General features: G+C 31.8%; 2 protein-coding genes across 5 annotated transcripts; both read left to right on the forward strand.

The window, feature by feature from the left end:
* The first annotated feature begins 5,748 nt into the window (after nt 1–5,748).
* Nucleotides 5,749–7,005, forward strand: LOC133864324 (probable transcriptional regulator RABBIT EARS). The gene has a single exon (XM_062300618.1). It carries the CDS (start codon nt 6,023–6,025, stop codon nt 6,785–6,787), a length of 765 nt encoding a protein of 254 aa, XP_062156602.1. The 5' UTR covers nt 5,749–6,022; the 3' UTR covers nt 6,788–7,005.
* A 5,005-nt stretch (nt 7,006–12,010) lies between these two features.
* Nucleotides 12,011–14,717, forward strand: LOC133862844 (tropinone reductase homolog At5g06060-like). Of its 4 annotated transcripts, none has more exons than XM_062298724.1 (5): nt 12,011–12,168; nt 12,302–12,509; nt 13,352–13,568; nt 13,673–13,779; nt 14,444–14,717. In XM_062298724.1, exons 1-5 carry the CDS (start codon nt 12,089–12,091, stop codon nt 14,630–14,632), a joined length of 801 nt encoding a protein of 266 aa, XP_062154708.1. In that variant the 5' UTR covers nt 12,011–12,088; the 3' UTR covers nt 14,633–14,717. The 4 variants fall into 4 exon arrangements, with proteins under 4 accessions (XP_062154708.1, XP_062154709.1, XP_062154711.1 ...); XM_062298725.1 differs by having other exon boundaries at nt 13,718–13,779; XM_062298727.1 differs by having other exon boundaries at nt 13,718–13,779; nt 14,472–14,516.
* Nucleotides 14,718–24,390: the final 9,673 nt, after the last annotated feature.

Raw genomic sequence — 24,390 nt, forward strand, 5'->3', positions numbered from 1 at the left:
GAGGAATAATTACACGCGGCCATATGGCCACGTGTACAAATTACACGTGGCCAAATACTTACCTCGGCTTTTCTCCTACATATAGCAACGTGTTTTAGAAGACACGTTGCTATATGGCCACGTGGCTATAGTAACTGCTACTGTAGTAAAGTGGCGAATCCCCCTTTTTTTTTTGTAGTGATTGTATAAATTTCTTGATTGTAAAAGTCTACATTATAAAATTTATATAACCATGAATATGATGTTTGACAAGGTAATAAGTAAATATTGTTTAAGAATGACGGGAAGACACGTCTCACCAAGATGTTGATATAGTAATTTTATTCCATATTATAATCAACTTGTAACAATATTATCACTAATCATGTGAAAATTAGTCAAAATAAAGAAAAATAAAGAAATATAATGCTCAAGTCTTTACAATCGGTCATTATTTATTAAGATATTTATGATCGACAATGTAGTCCTATCGGCGGTGGGGTCCAACCACTCCTGAAAACACTACATAGATTGTCATATAGCTTTGATAAACGTCATATGAACTGTCACATAAAATATTTATCAGTAACTTAATTGTAATAAAAATTATAGTACTTCAAACATTTTCCCGGCCGCTATAACTTAATTAACAATTAGTCTCTTTCTATATACTTACTTTCAAAAAAAAAAAAAAAAGAGAACAGCTCATATTAGACAAAAGAAGCTACATTTTGTAGTTTCAAACTACATATGGTGTACGTGTTACAACGTATGCATGACATCATCCATGACATTAGTGGGCTTGTTTGTAACTAAGCTAATCTTATCCCGTATGCATATAGCTTTAAGAACGGCTTCGTAAATTCAAGGGAAAACTAACTTACAAGTATTTTCAACTTAGGAGAACCCTCAGCAAACATAATATATATGATTTATTTTCTTGCAAAAGTTGTATATATGTAATGAATAACGACCTTTGAATGATACAGTGAACCACACCATCGAGCCCAAGTCGAGGGGTCTGCAAAAAAGATGAAAAATAAGCGGGAATGTTTGTCGGGTGTGCCGGCAGAAGATGCCTCCGATCCCATGCCTAAGTTAACAAAGGATATTAAGATGGGAGTAATCTTAGAGCAGATACAGTGTAGAAGAATGGCGGCAATGGGTTATATATACCTAAAGAATTGTTGTTCTTGCCTTACAATTTACCATCTTGCCAGGACCCTATTTTGATGTAACTCTTGATTGATGTCTATGGCAAGATAGTAGCTCCATGTCCCTACCTTCCGCGCTCGTTATTAGATGTCAAGTAGTGCTACGTACTCCTTGACACCACGGTGGGCCGGTGGCCATTACCTTATTTCCTACTGGGGAGAATATAGGGACAATACCATAAGGTGGTAGATGTGAAGATGATCCTCTACTACGCTCTCTTTTGTTCATTTCGGCTTAGGGGTGGGCCAAGCCATCGGGCTAGGTAGGTCTTTTTTTTCTTTTTTTTTTTTGAACAATTACAAACAAAAGAAAAGAGTTATATAGGAGGATCATTCCCACTATTGATCTTAATGGGCTAGGTAGGTATGAATATTAATACATCGAACAAGCGTATAGTTATCCGCTACTATATCTTTGATAAATGCTTGTGTATACTAGCTAATTAAACTTATTTTAATTTGTAGTTTCGGTCACCAAGAGTCATGTCATACCAAATATCAAAAACCCCACTCAATTTGTCAGTCGGCCCAAAATTTCTAATTGTTCCTTACACTCCATTATGGATTTAATAATTAACAAAATAAAAAAGTCATTTTTTAAGCTATCTCTTTGTTGTTTTATGATCAAGTCATAAACATTGAGTAGGCGTCGTGTTTTCTTTCAAATTTTCTTCTTCCAAGTTGAGAAATAGGACATTGTAGATAGAATCTATCTGTATATATAAGACAATCTTAGAAGTATATTTAATGAAGGAATGATTATATAGTCTTCAGCAGTCAATCATTTTGATAATTAAATTATAAAATTCATGTCTCTTGCCTGATTGTTTAATTCTTTTGGAATTATGCATGTAACCTAGACCGAGATATATATATATATATGAGAGAGAGAGAGAGAGAGAGAGAGAGAGAGAGAGAGAGAATTTATGGTTGGCAAATTGGGTTAACGTGTCAAGTTCGGTTTGACATACCAACCCATTTAGGCCAACCCAAACTCGGCCAATACGATTAATTAAACGAGTTGAGGCAAAATTCGAACACGACACGTTTATAAGTTAGGTAACACATAGGCAAACGGCATGAGTTTTTGAGTTAAAAATGCCTACAATAAATTTGGGTCCTTCAATATTTTTTCAGCAAATATGTTGTAGTGAAGCCAAATTCGATCGGGCTAGACATTTCTTCACATACTCTAATATGAGTTTAGAGGGTTTCGACTGTATTAGGCCCTAATTCCCCTCCCCCCTCCCCTCTTTGCTCTTGGGTTGCCCCATTCTCCTCTAATTCTACACCTATACAACTAGAGTTCCAAAGTGTATCGAACGACCTATAGTATTGGAATGTAAAAAGTGCATGCAAATTAGCTCAATTACCCATCCGGCGTTGGAGTCATGGAGAGGAGAGTCCAGTCTGGACTGTCGACGGCGCCTGGAGCTGGAGTGAAAGAAAAGTGAGAAATGTGACAAAGTGAAAGTGAGCGGCTAGGGTTTCCGGTTTCTTCAATTTTGTTTTGTTTTGTGTTTTGTGTTTTGTGTTTTGTGTTCTGTGTTTTTTTTTTTTTTTTTCTAATAAATAAATAAACGGGTTGACCCATTTGACCCGTTTATAAACATGTCATAAATGGGTTAACCTTTTTAACCTAAACTTAAACTTTATAGCTTCGTATTGTATTCATGTCGAATTCGCGAATCGATTCAAAAATTGACAACCCTAATATATGTGTGTATGCGCAAGCATTCAAATTAATGCCTTTTGACCATCGATGAAAATGAATTCATGAATAAAGTGCGATCCAGAACAAAATTCAATAAAATGCTTCTGCCCAAAAAAAAAATTGAAATGCTTGAAAAGTTCTTATTTCGAAGTAGTGTAAAAAAAAATGAAAGCAGAAAATTTTGGTGAGTGATATGTATACCGTTAAATCGATACTATGAAATCTAATCTGGATCATCAATAATTCATTAGAGAGTATCCGGTTCCTCCCCACTAGCTTTCCTCCCTACTCGATCATGAAATGAACCCCAATAACTTTTCCTCATTAAAGGTGTGAAGAGTTATGACATAGCTACTATACATAGGCTTATGATAAGACAATTTTTGTTAATTCAAACTTATCATGTATATTAAGTCTTTTAAATTCTAACTATATTGCTTTCAAATTAAATGGTTAGATATCGAACTCTGCCATGTCAAAATTTACCGCTTTTAAAATGTAGTAAAACATGGTAAACACTCATGAATTGATCATAGAAGTAAGAAATGTTAATGTGACAAAATGTCAACCGGCCATTTAATTTGAAAATAATAGTTAAGATTTAAATAATTCTACCTGATAAAATGCCCTAAAAATTCTAAAGTATTCTGATCAGAATTATATATGTCCATTATCTCTATTTTAGCACAAGTTGGAACCTTCATTTCCTGAACTAGCTGTACACGGTCTGCAGGTTAATTTAATTCTGCACTTTATTTAATTATGTGGAATTGGACACGATCAGACATTGGCAATGGCACGTGAAGATCGAGAGTATTTGATACTTTTTTTCATGGCGTAGGAGATAATATTTAAGAATACATCAATGTTGTGGTGGGGCGTTTGCATGATCCAAGTGATTTTAGAAATGACAGAAATTTCTTACAAACCGATTTATAAGAAATTTCATACAAATTATATCTAAGATTGACATGTGTCCCTTCGCATATGAGAATCACAAATTGTTTTAATAGCATGTGCTTCTCACGTGTTTTTTTAATAGCATTAATAAAAAAATATGTTATACTTACATGCATGCTTAAAGAACATGTACATATCACTATTAAATGTAGATTGTAGAAAATTTTCTACATATCGGTTTGTAAAAAATTTCTGTCATTTTAGAAATTATTTTATATAGGTGGAAGGACAATTGGTTAAAAAAAACCTATGTCCAATTATTGTCTCTCTCTCTCTCTCTCTCTCTCTCTCTCTCTCTCTCTCTCTCTCTCTATATATATATATATATATATATATATATATATATATATATATATATATATATATATATATATATATATACACACACACACACTACACTATATCAAAAATGAAATAAACCCGAAAGAATATTTGATCGTGATAAAACAAAAATAAAGATAATTAATTCTTGAGAGAGAGAATGTGTTAAATACGTTATTTGACTTGTTAGGTACTAGACGTGATTTGGAAGGAAAATCCCAAAGATTCTGAGCACGACACATCCAGTAGTTTTGAAACGACCAAATCAAGGTTAAGCCCATCATGCATGCAACATGTTGTTTAATTATTTGTTTATTTTTTATTATTCAGGGGATATAATGATTAGAATCTTTGCAGTGAATTAAACGTACACCAATGGCACTTGAGAAAATTAGAGATTCGGGAAACGACAATCACCTAAACGAATTGTTATTACCGTAGCATTAGCTTATGCTACTCATGAGTCATGTAGTCTCAATCTTCAAAGATGCTTCTCTTTAATTTCTAATATAATTTTCAGGATAGTCTTCGTTCCCATTTATAAAAGCAAATTGCTTGGAATAATGCATTTTTTACTACAATTATTGTACAAGTTCATGTTAAGCAATAAAATTTGACAGATAAATTTAATTGTTTAATTAATGGCTGACATGATAAATACCACATAAATTGTCATGTTAATTTGTAAGAGAGTTATAATAAAAACTGCAGTCTTTCTAATAATACTATCTATAAAAAGAGAAATGTTATATATATACTACATTTTTATCCCAAAATAACTTATCGATGTGGCAATTAATCACAATCAATCGTTGAATATTTATATATTTTTTTAACAATGACTAATCTATTGGTTGGTGAATAATGCTATAAACCACATTTTTATCTCACAATACTAACATATATAGCCGTTTGAATCAATCCTTACATCATTCATTGCTAAAAAAAAAAAAAAAAAGAGTTTGTTAGAATTGACACATCAGCATTATGGGATAATTAATTGCGATATATATATATATATACACACACAGCATTACTTAATAGTTGGTTGAGAGACTGACACATCATAACTATGAAATAAAAATGTAGTTTCGATAAATTCTAACATTAATCTTATAAAATTGCCTATTGTGAGTTTAAAACAAAGTAGCTTTCAGCGTTGTCTTCTTGAGATAAAGAATTTGACAAAGTAGCTCTCTGTGTTATATATGCCTTCATGAAATAAAGAAATTATTTTAATAGCCTCCATGCACATGTGGTCCTCTTGTTGTTTTCATTATTGTCCTTTTTTTGGGAAGGGGTGGGGGCCGTGGGGGGTTTGAACAGGGAAGATAATCGAATTGATGGTTTTTATATGTTATTAGGAATTTAGGGTATAGTAGCATTAATGAATTGAAGCTTTCCACCATCCTAATCTTCGTGGGAGCTTCACAATTATTGTCACAAATATCATATCCTAATTATATGTTATCTCAAATCAATGACCGTTAGTCCTTTCACCCATGTGGATCAATCAAATGCATGACAGTTGCTTAAAGTAGGACCCCTGTACGTAGTAACAACGACTGTGTAGCAAACCTGCTAAAAACCAACAGAGTAGTTTCAGTGGAAGAGCCAAGGGAAAGCAAACCCAAAAATGCAAAGATAGTAACCAGACCTTTTCTCTTCCCCATAGATTCTCCAGTTACTTTCATGCATTCAATACATATAAACCTTATAATATCTCTCACCCTCGGAGAGAATTAAAACCCTATTCCCTTTCTTTTCTTTTCATTTTTTTTTTATATATATATATATGTCTTGGCTTAATTAATTCTTGGCTGGTGGAAGAAGAATGATGGAGGAAGCTCCGTATTGGATGTGGATGAAGAGGAAACAAGTCTTACAGTCGCATTCTTCAGTACCATCAAACAACTCATGGGAAGAGAAGGCGTTTGCGGAAGACGCGGCTGGGGATCTTGGGGGATGCGTATGGCCTCCAAGATCTTATTCTTGTAATTTTTGTAATAGAGAATTCAGGTCTGCCCAAGCCTTAGGTGGTCACATGAACGTCCATAGAAGGGATAGAGCGAGGCTCAAACAATCTCTAAGCCCCATCAATGAAGCCCTCGATCATCACAATCACTCTAGCCCTACTATTGTTGCATCAGGTACTCTACCACTTAATTCTAGGGTTTCAGGCTTATCCATTCCAGAAAATTTAAGTGAAAATGATACTACTTTTGCCTCTGCTTATTCATCTTCTTGTTCCGAGACTGTGGGGGTTAGACTTATGAGAATCTCAGAATCAAAAGTACCTCAAGGGGAAAAGACTCCTAGGGGAGATCATCACTCTATATCATGTCTAGGTTATAATGATGATTATGTTGAAACTGAGTTGTCTGTGGGCATGAATTCCTTTGTTAGCCAAAATCGACCAACTGGGTCTTGTAGCAAAAGACCTAAGACTGCTGTTTCTTCACTGTCGATTTTTCTGAAGGCATGTTCAGATGATACATACAATCTTCATGAGTCGCCGGAGGTAATTGGAATACTTAAGCCTAACAGTATCATGGAGGAGTTGGATCTTGAGCTCAGGCTTGGTGATCGATCCACCTAAAGTGAAGTAATTAAGGTGCAATCTTGTGGGCCTGATCGATCGAACAAGCTAGTAATTAATTACGTTTTGTTTGCTGTATGGAAGAGAGAATCGTTGATGTTAATTTGTTTCTCTCTTTCCTTTCCTACCTCTTATTGATCTTATAGCTAGCTAACAGGCAGAGGTTACTTCTGCTCTTATTAAATCTTGAATGAAATGATCAAAGGCTTGTTTTTCAACGATGTTGACTTAATTATCTCCAATGCATCTAATTTCCTTTCTACCTCTTCTGGAGCTAGCTGTCTAGTTTGATAATGATGATCAGTTGGCATGGGTTTGCACTATCCGCCCACTTCCTTGCTGTGATCATAAAATGACAAGGTGATCAAGGTGGTTGATTAAATTGATACACATGATGATTGATGAAGAATGAATAGCTTATATATATCAAACATGTTGTGCAATGATATTTTCCTTCCAATTATTCGTGTTCTAATGCATCCTTTCCCATTAATTCAATTGAAAACTGAAGTAATTTCTGAATTAATTACTTCGTGGATCGAGCATACTACTCATGTCACTTTAACAACAAGGTTTTTGACTTAGGAAAAAAAAAAAAAAGGTTTTAGAGATGTGATCCAGCTGTTAGTCCTTTTATCACTGTGTTACAGGCGGCTAGGTTTTTTCTGAAGTTGGCAATTGATCAGTCGTTTTTCTTTGGCACGGTTAACTTTTAATTGCAAGTTTGAACATGAGAGAGAGAGAGAGAGTCAGAGAGAGAGAGATGAATAATTTGACAGTGGGCTTTGTAAGGGGTGAAAAACTGGGAGTAACTGACACTTGAGAGTCACTTCAGCTACAATATCCCAAAGGACTAAAGTAAACTAAGAGACATACACACACAACATGAATTCCCTCCTTACCTGTATGATTACCAACAGCAAGAGAGATCTATTACCACCCACGTTTGATCCTCCCGATAAATTCCAAACGCTTGTGTTTTGTTCCACACTTTCTTTCCTCTATCTGTAGACCCTCCAAATAGTCCACCAACTCCATGGAATCAAATTGAATAAACAACAAATTTCAAAACCATTATTTTATACAGCCAGCGAGAGAAGATCACATCATTGGCACTATTTACGCTTTTTTTTGTTTTTACTTTTGGCACTACGCTATAGCTACTATTACAACCGAAGACCAACCCTAGCACCCTAGAACTATCCAAAATTTTCAATGTCAAAGAACCCTACACCCTGTCTGGTTATAGTAACATGGTACAGGGTATAGCCACCTTTTGACACCGACGGTTCCTCCATAATACACGGCGAGGTATCAGTGTTTGCTTTTCAACGTTTCTTAACAAGGAAATTTGATGAAACATCACTTTTGACTTAAGAATGGGTTATTCGGAGTGCCATGTGTAGTAGAGTAGAGGGAATATATGTTGCCCATTGCCCAACAAAAAATTTTCTTCCATTAAAGGAAAGCCTGTACAGTTGTACGTGATTCTAGAGGGGTGGGTCGATCTGGTGTTGAAGGGGGAAATTGAGGCTGGTTTCTTCGGTTACCATGAAGTGCCTGTTTTGTGTAAGAGAGATGTTTATTTTGTCTGGCTTGTGAGTTGAGTTGTGTGTTATATAAAGAGAACAGTTTGCGAGGTCTGAGTTTGGCTGTGCGTGGCTGAGTATTAACGTGCACAGGAAGGGCCAGAGGGCGCACATGGGCATGATGTGTATGATGTGTCTCCATCTGTTTCTTTCAAGGATTCATATGCAGTAATCCAATAGGAATGAGGACATATATATTCTCAGCTTTACGTAGGTTTCTTTTTTTGTGATGCTGCCTCACTGCTTTGGAAAATTGGACAGTGTCATCTTTAGTTTTCTTTTTCTTTTTTTTTTTTTCTTTTTTTTTCTTTTTTAACTTACCCTTTATTTATTTTCTATAATACCTTTGAAATTTTAAAATTGTTAATGTCAAGTTGTCATCTTTTAAAAGTTTGCAATATCACTCCTACCATCAGGATTTAGGGTTAAATCATTTGTCAAATTAACAAAATACGAACTACCCTTAATTAAAAATTAAAAAATAAAAATAAAAGAGGGGGAAAAAAAGAAAGAACAAGAAAAGGGAAGCATATTAAAAATTGGGCATTTTTGAAATTTTGACATTTTGTGTTATTATTTAACATAAAATCCTAACAGATAGGTGACATTGCAAACTTTTAAAAGATGGCGACCCGACAGCCACTTAAAACAAGGCATATCAAACAGTGTAACATAAGTTTGATAAATGGATTAAAAAAGTAGTATAACTTGATGAATGTAGCTAAATTCAAACTCTAGCTAGCTCCCTCGATAGAATAGTGTTACTCTTTACATCCATTTTATACCAGCTAATTGATATTGTGTGTTTTAAGTAGCTTCTCATATTAGTCGCTTAAAAAAAATGAAAGCCATTTAAAACAAGTCACATCAATCGGTGTACGTAAAAATAAGTTTAAAGAGTAACATTACTCATATATATTGTTGAGTCAGATTCAAATTATTTAAGACTTACATATTCTAGTACCATGTTAAATCATCTTAAACCTATAAGAAATAATCAATTTTAATAATCGAAAAAAAAAAAAAAAATCATTTTCCTCGGTAGGCCGGCTTTGGTGTTTTAGATTAGTTCTGAATCTTGTTGACTACTCGAGGCTAATGGATGACAATTTTCACTTTTCAGTGTACTGAATTAGTAGGGTAAAATTAAAGAATAATGGCTTGCCTAGGGATACATTTTCCTATCATTATTCAATGAATACTGAAACATAATTTAATACGTACCGCGTACCCTCCCCCTTCGACCCCTTTTTTCACATTCTCCCTGAGTTTTTACCCATTTTCTGGCACATCCCATGACCATCAAAAGAACTGAGATCTACCATAACCATATAAGGAACCCAAATGGCTTCCCATGTTTAATTTGTAATAATGTTTTTCTCATCATATGAGGAAGTACTGTTTAGTATAACGTTTAAGTCTAATCCTTTTGAATAAGCTTGCCTGTAAGTGTATGAACAGCAAAACTTCAAATCCAAAGTACTTTTTTAAATTGGGTTGGAAAAAATTTTAGTCCATTAAACTAATATATATTATTAAAATATGTGAAAAATAATTAAAAATACACTTGAGAATCCATGTCAGGGTAATAAACTTAACTAAAAACCAACAAAAAAATAGAAAAAAATTATCAAAACTTGGAATAGCTTCGCCATAAAGTTGTATCCCTCTTCGGCCCTTATTAAGGAACTAGATCCTCTCCTATTCAAATGAACCGGAGAGGAACCAATTCTTTATATTTGAGGGGTATTTTTATTATTTTACTTTTTGTAGACAAAAATGACCCTCAAGTATAAAGAATTAGCTCGTCTCCGATTTATCCGAACTTTATTAGTGGTGGCCATGGCCAAGTATAGAAGTATAAGTATTTTTGTGCAATTGCTTTTCTAGGCCAAAACAAATCATTCATTAAGCCCTAACTTGGACCGTTTATGGAATGAAAGTCCGTATGTTTGGGCCAACTTCGAGCATTTACAATGAACTCTTTTAAAAATTTCTAAATTCAACTCTGAAAAACTACTTTTTGTGATTTAACTAGTCACTTTTTAAAGCTATTAAATAACAAACTTTCTAAATGTTTCTCTACTTTAAATAAATACTATTTTTATTGATAAAGTTAATTACTAAAAGTATTCAGTACATTAAATTTAAGTCAAGCCAAACCTTTTAATACATTCAATGTAAAAAATAATCTTAAAAAAAATTAACATTCACTTTTTGGCTCTTTAAATTTAAATAGAGATTTCTAAATTTAACTTTTGATAAGAGAATTTGTTAAATGATAATTTTTGTGTATTTTTGTTAAAATTTTAGAAAAAATTCAAATTTAAAGCATCAACTGTGAGTGCTCTCAGGTTGAAAGTGACCTATTCACTTTTTCCCATGACACGACTTTGTGAGACTCCTATTCACACGCACACTAATTGATCCTTTTCACGGTTTATATTAAATTGGAAAAGTACATATATTTATCTCAAATTAATAATTAATTTAAAAAATACACTTCACGGCTCAACATTTTAAAAATTTGCTCTTATTATTTATTTATTTTATTTAAAATATTATTTCTTTATCTATTTTCACTATTTTAAAAGAGGAAAGAGAATTAGATTAATTGATTTTTTTTGTTAATTGAATTTATGCATTTATTGAGCTACAATTTATAGCAACTAGTCAAATCTTTAGCTAAGGTGACTAGGCCGATAATTTTCTTTTTTTTTAAAAAAAATAATTACACAAAGCTGACCAAAATAACATTTTAACTATTTCATAATGTGAGTTTTAGTTCGGCTAGTAAAAATAAAAGTAGACGGCTGAACGAATCCAAATAAGAAAGACTTGTATAGCATAAAATAAAATAATAATAAAAAGAATCCAAATAAGAAAAGGTATAGGGTTGGTCTATTCAGGTCGACACCATAGATTTTGAGATTTAAAACGACAAATTTAGATGTGACCTTTAATTTCTATAGTTAAATTTTTAATTTTTAATTATTCATCTTCCTTTTTTCCTTTGATTTTTTTCCAAACGATATGCGGAATTCATATCTGCCACTAGACATTTAATTTCAAGATGACATGTTGATTTTAAGTTCATGTGAAATTATGAGTTTAGTTACTGATTTAGGGATGCCATTAATGCCACTTTTTGTTTTTTTCTTTATTTTCCTCTAAAATCTTAATATCTTGAGATTCAGGTCTTTATAATTATTTTTATTATAATTTGTGATTTAATCAAATACGATAGACTAATTTTTTTTTTGGTCATAATTGGACTTTTAATAGTTTTTGAAAAAAAGGCTACATACTCCACTCAAACTACCACTCAATTGATAATGTCCTCTTAAACTATTAAAAAATTGTCAATGTCCTTAAGGCCAGCAAAAAAATAAAAATAATATTAAATTTTTTTCAATAAAACTAAAATACCCCTATAAATTTGAGCTTATTCGTCAAGAGTTGCAAACAAACCTCTCCTAATCTAACGTTAAGCTTAACGTTATGATTATTCTGTTTTTGTTAATTTTGTATTTTTCCTGTTAACAAACTGCTTATTACGTGGTAAGTTGTAAGCCATAGATCTTTTTTCAAAAGATCCCAGCCATGAAATGGCCTCTCTATTGAAATGCAGAGATCCTGTTCCATTCCTTGAATAGAGACGGACCCAAACAAGGAGAGAGAGAGAGAGAGAGAGAGAGAGTTGGAGATATTGATGGAGTGTAGTGGTAAAGGCCCGAGATGGTCCCTCAAGGGAATGACCGCTCTTGTCACCGGCGGTACCCGTGGCATTGGGTCTCTTCCTCTCACTCCCACTCTGTTTGGTTCCAAAGAAAATATCTACTTTCTTATTCCCAATTGGCATGTTTGTTCAATTCAGATAAACTCGTATCCGTTGCTTTTAATGTGTTTTTTGCTTTGTGGGTAGGCATGCCGTGGTGGAGGAGCTAGCTGGGTTTGGTGCGTCCGTGCACACGTGTTCCAGGAACGAAGCGGAGCTCAATAAGTGCTTGAAGGATTGGGAGGCAAAGGGCTTTGTGGTCTCTGGTTCGGTGTGCGACGCGTCGTCACGTGCCCACAGAGAGAGGCTCGTGGAGGAGGTGGCTTCTGTTTTCGGTGGCAGGCTCAACATTCTGGTGAGTAGGCCTCTCCTATGGCTATAATGAGCCCAATATTGAGCGTTCAAACTCTTGTTCGTGTAATTTTTTCTTCGCACAATAGTCAGTTAAATAATATGTTCTGTTTTGTTGATGCAATTTTTGGTCCCGTGACGTGGCATCATCAGGGACGTCTCTTCATCTGTGTCTTGGCCTGCAAAACAAGAAAGACCCGTCGGGGTTAACCAGCGAAGCCTCCTCCGACGATCAAATCAATCAAGTGTTTGTATGAAGATGAGAGAAAGAGAAAAAGAGAGAGAGAGAGAGCTCGAGAGAATAATCGATTTTTTCAAATAATCCTGACACTCCATTTTATACTCCTGCATGTTATATGTCTATTTTGTCCCTGTCAAGCACAAGGCTCAACGTAGACGTCTGATATTTTTTCTGACTTGATTTGACTGGTCTCATGAATACTGAAGGCCGCTAATGACCAAGGCTCAAGGTCTGGGAACTCATCTGGAGTCCGGAGTCCAAAATCCCACTTGAGGGGCAAACCTGGCCCCACTCCAAAGAGGGGACAAATATTTCCCTAACATATTTATTTATTTTTGGAACGAAGTCGAGCATGTTTATAAACTACTCAATTAATTTAGATGTCATGATTGTTTAATGTTTTTTGAAAAAAATTAATACTAATTATTAGTTATTTAATTATGGTTAAGATATATTCTTCAAATAATTAGAAAAATTAACTCAAATCTTAAATAGTTTAATCTCAATTTTATATATTTGTATTCACCAACAGAAAGCATCAATTTCAGAAGTTTTCTTATTCCATTGAATTCTGAGGCTTACTCTCTGTGATCGTCTGGGTCTAGATAAACAATGTCGGGACAAACATCAGGAAGCCAACCATTGACTACACTCCTGAAGATTTTTCTACCCTCATGACGACCAACTTTGAATCTACATTCCATCTCTGCCAACTTGCACATCCTCTTCTAAAAGCATCTGGAATGGGAAGCATTGTGTTCATTTCCTCTGTTGCAGGTGCGGTCAGTGTAGGTTCTGGATCCATCTATGCAGCAAGTAAAGGTGAGTTGCTCTCATGATATGATGTACTTTTGCTTAAGCATGATTGTTAAACTTGCTGCGTGTGAAAAAGCAAAAGAATTGTGTCTCCTGTCTGCTATACCCAGCGGCGATTAATCAGCTTACGAAAAATCTGGCTTGTGAATGGGCAGAAGACAATATCAGGACCAATTGTGTTGCACCCTGGTATACCAGAACCTCGCTTGTAGAGCAGGTAAGAGTCTCCTTTCCTTATGATTGTTTCAGATACGTTAATTTTTGTTTTATGGTTACTTATAATGGGAAATCTTCTTCCATATATTACTTCCAAAAAGTACATCAACGATTGTTTTTGAGCAAACATGCTGTACATATATTAATGTTTGATACACGAACCAATATCATGTTTGCTATTTTACCATCAGCACCATAATGACTCAGTCCTCATCCAACAGCATTAATGTATATCTTCCTGATGCAGTTTGTTAAGCTATTTTGTTGACCCCTTGTAGAATGATTATGAATCAAATAGTGGACTATTATGTAAGTCGGCTTCTGCATTTTTTGATAAAAGAATAAATAGTCATGACATGCGCAAATTTTTATGTTTTTATGTTATGGCGCGACTTTGTGCAATCTGAAATCAACTAGATTGTAAAGACCATTACCAATGTGTGGTTGAATCATGGGATGTACAAAATCCTTTCTTTGAAAATTGAAATCTTTCAAAAAGAACGCAGCCTAAACAAATTGTACAGACCCAGAATGTAGGTGACAGAACTGAAAGCGTTCAGATCTAGTTCAATTTTTTTTTGTTAAAAACTCTATCTGATACATTACTGGATAGACTTTTAAATTGCAGAAACTTCTCACTGCTTAACTGTTTCCCTTCCTTAAAGGTGATTGCTAACAAGAAGTATGTGGAAGAGGTAGCCTGTAAAACTCCTCTTGAGCGTGTTGCAGAACCAGAGGAAGTCTCATCCTTGGTGGCATTCCTTTGCCAAGGAAGTCTCATCCTTGGACAGACCATTTCTGTTGATGGAGGAATGACCGTGAATGCTTTTCAAGCCATTGCGATGCTAGATTGAGCAAATTTGCCATTTTTCCCTCCCCCAATTCACACAGCATGGAACCTACTAAACTGTTCATCATATAAAAATCATGTTCATTGCAGTTATGGACCCCAGTTGCCTGCGCAATTACTTGCTGATATCCTTTTCTTTTCTTTTTTCTTTCTTCTTTTTTTTTTTTTTTTTTTCTTTGTTCACTGATTTCCTTATGTTAATAAGCTACAATTATGCATCTAATGTGTTATTTGTTGTTGGCTGCTTCTATGATTATGGCTCTAAATCGTCCATAGACTATTGGCATATTGTTGGACAGTGTCATCTTTAGTTTTCTTTTTCCTTTTTTACTTGCCCTTTATTTTTTTTACAATCATACCTTCAAAATTTTACAATTGCTAATGTCAAGTGACCATCTTTCAAAAGTTTGCAATATCACTCTTATGGTTAGAGTTTAAGATTAAATCAAATGTCAAACGGTGAAATGTCTCTTTTTATACACTTGTAAAATTAATAAAAATACAGAACTACTCTTAATTAAAAATTGAAAAACAAAAACAAAATATGAAGAGAGAGAGAGAGAGAGAGAAGCATTTTAAAAAAAAATGGGTATTTTTGAAATTTTGACATCTTGCGTTATTATTTAACAGAAAATCTTAACGGATAGGTGACATTGCAAATTTTTGAAAGATGGTGACTCGACAACCACTTAAAATACGACATATCAGATAGTGTAGCATAAGTGTGATAAATGGATTTGAAAAGTAGTATTACTTGATGAATGTAGGTTCAAACTCTCCCTCGATAGAATAGTGTTACTCTTCACACCCATTTTATACCAACTGACGTTGTATGTTTTAAATAGCTTCCTATATCAGCCACTTAAAAATAAAAAAAAAAAATTAAAAATCATTTAAAACAAGTCACATTAGTCGGTGTAAAAATAAGTTTAAAGAGTAACATTACTCATAAGAATATATATATATATATATATATATATATATATATATATATATATATATAAAAGTTGGGTTCGAATAACTTAAGACCTATATTCTAGTATTTATGTTAAATCAACTAAAGTGGATAAGAAATAATCAATTTTAACCATTTACTCGATACTTTAATTAAAAAAAAAAAAATCATTTTTCCTTTGTAGGCTTTGGTGTTTTAGATTGGTTCTGGATCTTGTTGACTACTCAAGGCTAATGGATGACAATTTTCACTTTTCAGTGTACTGAATTAGTAGGGTAAAATTAAAGAATTGCCTAGGGATGCATTTTCCCATCATTATTCAATGAATACTGAAACATAATTTAATACGTACCCTCCCCCTTCGAGCCCTTTTTTCACATTCTCCTTGAGTTTTTACCCATTTTCTGGCACATCCATGACCATCAAAAGAACTGAGATCTACCATAACCATATAAGGAACCCAAATGGCTTCCCATGTATGTGATAATGTTTTTCTCTTCATATGAGGAAGTGCATAGGATAACGTTTAAGTCTAATCCTTTTGAGTTTTGAACCGGCTTGTAAGTGTATGAACAGAAAAACTTCAAATCCAAAGTACTTTTTTAAAATTGGGTTGGAGAAAATTTTAATCTATTAAACTAATATATATTATTAAAATATGTGAAAACTAAAAATACACTTGAGAATCCATGTCAGCGTAATAAACTTAAACTAAATGATTGAAAACCAAAAAAAAAAAAAAAAATTATCAAAACTTGGAATAGCTTCGCCAAAAAGTTGTATCCCTCTTCAGCCCTTATTAAGGAATCAGATCCGCTCCCGTTCAAATGAACTGGAGAGGAGCCAATTCCTTATATATATTTGAGGAGTATTTTTATCATTTTGCTTTTTGTTACACAAAAATAACCCTCAAGTATAAAGAACCGACTCATCTTCGTTTTATACGAATTTTATTAGTGGCAGCCAAGCATAGAAGTATAAGTATTTTTGTGCAATTGCTTTTCTAGGCCAAAACAAATCATTCATTAAGCCCTAACTTGGCTCGTTTGTGAAATGAAAGTACGTATGTTTGGACTAACTTCGAGCATTCACAATGAACTCTTTAAAAATTTTCTAAATTCAACTCTAATTTTTTTTTTTTTTTTTTTTTTGATTTAGCTAGTTACTTTTTAAAGCTATTAAATAACAAATTTTATAAATGTTTCTCTTCTTTAAATAAATACTATTTTTATCGATAAAGTTAGATACTACAAGTAGTTAATGCGTTAAATTTAAGTCAAGTCAAACCTAGCTTTTGAATCATTCAATGCAAAAAATAATCTTAAAAAAAAAAAATTAACACACTTTTTGCCTCTTTATATTTAAAGAGAGATTCTAACACATCGATATTAAATTTAACTTTTGATAAAGAGTTTATTAAATAGTAGTTTTTGTATGTTTTGTTAAAAATTTAGAGAAAAACCAGATTTAAAGTATTAATTACGAGTGCTCTCCGGTCACTACTAAAAAAACCACAATTGGCCGCATGTCTACAGTACAAGTCACTGTAGACACGCGTCCAACTAGCCACGTGTTATTATGACAACCTGGCTAGTAGTATACACGTCCCAATTGACCGCGTGTATTAACTACGCGCGGCCAATTGGACACGTGTATTAAATACACGCGTCTAGATGGACGCGTGTATTTAATACACGTGTCCATATGGACTCGTTTATTATTACACGTGTCTATATAGACGCGTGTATTAATCCACGCGTCCAATTGGACGCGTGTAAAAATACACGCGTCTAATTGGACACGTGTATTTCATACACGCATCAGGATTGACACATGTAATAATACACGTGTCCAATTGGATGCGTGTATTTTACACGTGTCCATATAGACGCGATTATGAAATACACGTGTCCATATTTTGCCAGGTGTATAAAGAACACGTGGCCAAATGTTTTTTTTTTCCCCCCAAATATTTATTAAATAAAAAAAAAAATTTGTTTTGTGTTCATTCTTTTTATTTTTTATTTTTAAAAAAAACTCCTTATTTTATTAAGTATATATCATAAGTACGTAAACCCTAACCTAATTTACATATTGTACTATATGCATAATTAAACCAAATAGTTCAAATTATGGTTTAGTTTTGTACACCATCAACGTTTAGAAAAAAAAAAAAAAAAATTCAAACATAACAAAGTTAAAAAACCTATAATTAATACTATATATATAGATATGCATGCATTTAAATGGTTTAGAAACTATATACATTTATAATGACTTGTATATATATACCCTAACCTTGCTATCTATGGCTTTATATAGTAAATGCAATTATTTTGAGGGTTACGTGCTACATAACAAATTAAATACTTATGGTTTAGTCTCTTATATAGTACATACACTTAGGGTTATGGCTATATATAGTGTATACACTTAGGGTTATGGTTTATAGCTATATATAGTATATATACTTAGGGCTAGGGTTTATAGCTATATATAGTATATATACTTAGGGTTAGTGTTTATCAATATATATATATAATATATATACACTTAGGATTAAGGTTTATAGCTATATATAGTATTTACACTATGGTTTATAGCTATATATATAGCTATATACACTTATGTCAATGGCTATATATAGTACATACACTTAGGGTTAGGGTTTATGGCTATATATAGTATATATACTTATGGTTAGGATTTATAACTATATATAGTATATATACTTAGGGTTAGGGTTTATTGATATATATAGTATTTACACTTAGGGTTAGAATTTATAGCTATATATAGTATATATACTTAAGGTTAGGGTTTATCGCTATATAGTATATACCCTTAGAATTAGGGGTTTTAGGGTTTATATGTATATATAATATATACACTTAGGGTTATGGGTTATAACCTATTTAATTTTACATTTTATGAATAATAATGTCAATATTTTTTCACGTGTCATTATTCTACACTTTTAAATATAACTTTAAATCCTAGATTTATTATAATTAGATTGTTCCGATATTATAGAAATTCGAATGAATTTGGCTTATATGCTGTTACAAAAAAGTACAGTATATTTACTCTAATTTTGTATTAGAAAGATTGTGATATTAAATCTAAACAGTTGAAAAATTGAAAAAAACTATAGCGTATATCTTATAGTTTTTTTACGGCATTTTAGTCGAAATTTTATTCAATCAAGTTAAAGAGAGAATCTCCTCAAACAATAAAAAAATTAAAAATTAAAAAGCTAAATATTGATTTTTCTCATTCTTTAAAGATAAATGTTTATGGCTATATATATATATATACTTATATTATATATAGTATATACACTTAGGGTTAGGGTTTATGGCTACATATAGTATATACGGTTAGGGTTTACAGATATATATAGTATATACATTTAGGGTTAGGGTTTATAGCTATATATCATATATACAGTTAGGTTTTATAGATATATATATTATATACATTTAGGGTTAGGGTTTATAGCTATATATAGTATATAGGGTTAGGGTTTATAGATATATATAGTATATACATTTATGGGTGTCGTTTATATGTATATATAGTACATACACTCAAGATATCCGTTAAGGTTATGGTTTATGGCTATATATAGTATATACACGATGAGATTAAGGGTTTTCGGGTTTAATTTTTTTGTTAGGGTTTAGTTTTAATTTAGGGTTTAGTATAGTATATATATATATATATATATATATATATATATATATATATATATATATATATACTTAGTATTAGGGTTTAAATTTATGGTTAGGATTTAGTTTTATTTATAGTTTACGGTTTAATTTTAGGGCTTAGGGTTTAGCAATGTATATATTACATACACTTAGGGTTGCATGGTTTTTTTTTTTTTTTTTTGATGAATAGGGTTGCATGGACTTGTATTTGTAGCACGTGAATAACTTATATATACATTTATATAAATAATAATTTATATATAATTATAATATATTTTACTTATTAAAAAACTAATACAATTGGGGACGTGTATTTTAAATACACGTCTCCAATTGAAGACGTGTTATAATAACAAGTCTTCGATTGGACACGTGTACGAATCGTTTGGCCAAGCACACTGCGCGGGAGTTCTCCTACGCGCCACCTGGCCATCCGTGCACTCGCTTTTTAAATTTATATTAATATAATATTTTATATATATATAATAGAAATGGGTAGCTTCCTCTAGAAGCTACCCATTTCTTACGAATTCTCTCTCTCTCTCTCTCCGTCGAGCTCAGCCCGTCCCAGTGCCTCCGGCCTTGTCTCCACCGTGGTGACCGTCCACCACCGATCACCTCTCTCTCTCACCGGCTGTTTCTCTCTCTCTCTCTCTCTCTCTCTCTCTCTCTCTAGCTCTCTCTCTCTACTAGGACTACTCTCCGGCAGTTGGGCACGGCCGTGCGTCGATTTGCTCCGGTAATGGTCATTTTGCTCTAGTTATCTGTCTACCGGTTTCTACATATATATTTTTCTCACTTTTTTTACTTCTTTTTCCTCCATATATGTAGGTATATATATATATAAGCAACCCTAAATCCATAAAACCTTGAAATTTATTGTGAGTATTTTGTGTCTCATTGTTTGTATTTATTTTTTCCTTCTACATGTATATCGGGCTGTGTTCATTTCCTTGTGATATATATATTATTGAGGATTGTATTTTTGTTGATTTGGAGTACTGGCCAGATAAATGCTAAGGTTGTAATATTTTTTTTATTATTCCCATTTTTTTTGCTCCAATGTTACTGACTTGTTGAAAGTTGTATACATATAATTTGGGTTTTTTTTTTTTGTTTTTATGGACCAGGTATTTCGGTCCATAAGTATTAATTTGATTATTTTATTTTATTTTATTTTTTTTAACAATGCTGCATGTATTGGTTATTACACATTTGATGAAATTCTTGTTGTACACCTTCGTATATATTTTTGTGTCATTTAGGGTTTTATTTTTTATTTTTTTTTAAGCCACAAATTTTTTCACTATGTTGTTGTGTTTTTAGTGTTTATAATTTGTTTTTTGTAATGGTTGATTTGAGAGGTTTATATACATATTCTAATGTGTTATTATGAATTCAGGAGTTTTTTTGTTAGTGGAAAAAATCAAACAATATCCGCCATTAGTTTCCCGTTATAAACCAACGATGACAGTTTTGAAAATGATAAATTAAAAAAAAAAAAAAAAAAAAACTTTTTTTTGAATAAGAATTAAAGAAAAAAAAAATTCGTCTACGTGTTAAGAAATAGCTAAACTCTAACCCTAAACTTTAAATACTTAAAGTTTAGAGTTAGAGTTTAATCCTAAAATCATAACTGTAAAACTGACACAAACCTTTCGGAAAAAAAAAAAAAAAAAAAAAAAACACCAATAAAAACCCTTAAAAAAATTCAAAAACTCTAAACCGTAAATCCACAACCCTAAACCCTTCAAAACAAACAAAAACCCTAACCATAAACCCTACACCATTAAAAAAAAACTAAAACCCTAACCCTAAACCCTACATCCTTAAAGGAAAAAAAACTAACATCCTAACCATAAACCTTAAACCCTTAAAAAAAAATAAAATAAAATAAAATAAAATAAAACCCTAACCCTTTTTTTTAAAAAAAAGAAGTAAAACCCGAACCCTAAACCCTAAACCCTTAAAAAAAAAAAGAACTAAAACCCTAACCCTTAACCCGAAATTCTTAAAGGAAAAAAACTAAAACCCTAACCCTTAACCCTTAAAAAAAAAAAAAAAAAAAAGAACTAAAACCCTAACCCTAAACCCTAAACCCTTAAAAAATAAATAAATAAATAAATAAATAAAAACCTAAAACCCTAACCCTTTTAAAAAAGAAAGAAGTAAAACCCGAACCCTAAACCCTTAAAAAAAAAAAAAAAAAAAAAAAAAAATTAAAACCCTAACCCTTAACCCGAAATTCTTAAAGGAAAAAAACTAAAACCCTAACCCTAAACCCTAAACCCTATTAAAGAAAAAAAAAAAAAAAAAAAAAAAAAAAAAGAACTAAAACCCTCAACCCTTAACACCATCGCCTATTACACCGTCCCTTACGCAGTAATCGCCGGGTGGCCAGTATACTCCTGCGACGGTACCGCAGAGACGCCCTTCCGAGTCGTAGATATTTTATGTAATTATTTTTGGTTTGTGAAGATATGTGTAGTTAACAAATACGTTATTAATTATTGATATGTGTAATTTCATTTTGTTCTATTTTGGGGTAAAATAGATTTCGCGATATTTTAGGCCGGCAATAACAAAATTACTGCAAAAAAAGAAATTACAAAATAAATTTCAAAAATAATTAGCCTAAATAAAAATACAATTAGGTACTTAAAAAATAATACAATTAAAAATTAAATGAAATAAAAATACAATTAAAAATTAAATGAAATAAAAATACAATTAGAAATTAAATAAAACAAAAATACAATTAAAAATTAAATAAAACAAAAATACAATTAAAAATTAAATAAAATAAATATACAATTAAAATTTGAAAAAGGAATAAAAATAAAAATTTAATTAATTCAAAAATTATATTAAATAATTATATTTAATATATGAAATAATTTTATTTAAATAAAAAATATAATTAAAAAAAGGCAAGCATTCTGGCCAAATATATTATGATACACGTGACTAGATTGCCACGAATATTTTAGCTGTCTGCCACGTGTATTAGTATTATAATACACGTGGCAGTCTGGCCACGTGTATCATAATACACGTGGCAGACAGCTTGCCACGAGTATTTTAATACTCGTGGCAGTCTGGCCACGTGTATTATAATACACGCGGTCAAATGTGTATTTAGCTACACCCGAATTTAATACGCGCAGAACATGTGGCCAATGACACGTGGTCATTTGTTAGCCACGTGTATAATATTTGTACACGTGGCTAACTAAACATGGCTAATTCCTTATTTTTTTTTTGTAGTGAGTTGAAAGTGCCCTTGTTTACTTTTTCCCATGGAATGACTTTGCGAGACTCCTATTCACACGCTAATTGATCCTTTAGTTTATATTAAATTGGAAAAGTACGTATATTTATCTCAAATTAATAATTAGTTTGAAAAATACACTCACGGCCGGATCAACATTTTAACTATTTGCCCTTATATATATATATATATATATATATATATATTATCTATTTTCAGTATTTTAAAAAAAGAAAGAGAATTAGATTAATTCATTTTTTTTATTAATTGAATTTATGCATTATTGAGCTACAATCTATAGCAACTAATCAAATCTTTAGCGAAGGTGACTAGCTAGTACTCCGATAAAATTATTTGTTTTTTAAAAGAAAAAAAATTGTACAAAGCTGACCAAAATAACATTTTAACTATTTCACAACGTGAGTTTTAGTTCGGCTAGTAAAAAGAAAGGTGGACAGCTGAACGAATCCAAATAAGAAAGACTTGTATAGACTAAAATAAAATAATAATAATAAAAAGAATCCAAATAAGAAAAGTTGTAGTGTTGGTCCTCATTTACTGGCTAAGGTTGATTAGATAGATTTTGAAGTTTAAAGTGAAAAGTTTATATGTGACTTTTAATTTTTAATTAGATGATTTTAATTTTAAATTATTCATCTTGCTTTTTTCTTTGATTTTTTCCACATGATGTGCAAAATTCATATATGCCACTAAACATTTAATTTCAACAATTAACATGATGATTTTAAGTTCATGCGAAATTATGAGTTTAGTTCCTCATTTAGGAATGCCATTAATGTCACTTTTTGTTTTTCTCTTTATTTTCCTCTAAAGTCTCAATATCTTGGTATTCAATTATTTATAATTATTTTTATTATAATTGGTGATTTAATCAAATACCATGGACTATTTTTTTTTTTTTTTTGTCATAAATTGGACTTAAAGTTTTTGAAAAAAGTCCACATACCCCACTAAAACTATCACTCAATTGAGTCATTGACGATGTCACCCCAAAACTACAAAAAAATTGTCATTGCCTTCAAGGCTAGCAAAAAGATTAAAACGGCCTAAAATTTTTTTTCAATAAAACAAAAATACTCGTATAAATTTTTAAAAAAAATTAAAAACAAAAAAAACAAAAATTTTTATTTTATAAAAAACGAAAACTTTAAATTTTTAAATTTGGCCACCCTTCGATTTTATATATTTGTTTTTTTATTTTATTTTTTAGTTTTAGTTTTTTTCTTTCTTCAATTTTTTTAGTTTTTTTTTAATTTTTATATTTTACTAAGGATATTTTTGTCATTGGAGGAACATTGACAATTTTTATTGTTTGGAACTTTGAAGAGAAAAACGTCCAAATTAAAAATTTAGAGGCGACATTGTCAATTAATTAATAGTTTAAAAGGATACGTGGACTTCACACAATATTTTTTTTTATAAAAAGAAACTTGAGAGCCCCTTCTATAAGGATGGGCTGTAAAAGTGATGTTTTACAGCTTCCAATAAGGAGTAAACATATCATCTAAGAAGAATAAATACAATCGATATAAAAGTACCTAATCTTATGAAAAAGAAAAAAAAAAAAAAGAGTAGTAGATGCAATACCCCCTCTAGTTCAGAATCAACCCACAATTCCTAAACCTGTGAATCACTACGAGAAAGAGATATAAAGAAAGCCTCATGCAGTACCAGCCATGTCCTTTGCTCCCACTCCCATTTCTTCTCTTTCTTCATGGATTGAAATTTCTGAATGTGATTAGTTGATTTTCACTTGCAGATTTGATGTTTATTTCTTGTTTTCTTTGTTATGTTGTTGT

Source organism: Alnus glutinosa, chromosome 3 (genome assembly GCF_958979055.1).
Source record: "Alnus glutinosa chromosome 3, dhAlnGlut1.1, whole genome shotgun sequence".
Lineage (NCBI taxonomy): Eukaryota > Viridiplantae > Streptophyta > Magnoliopsida > Fagales > Betulaceae > Alnus > Alnus glutinosa.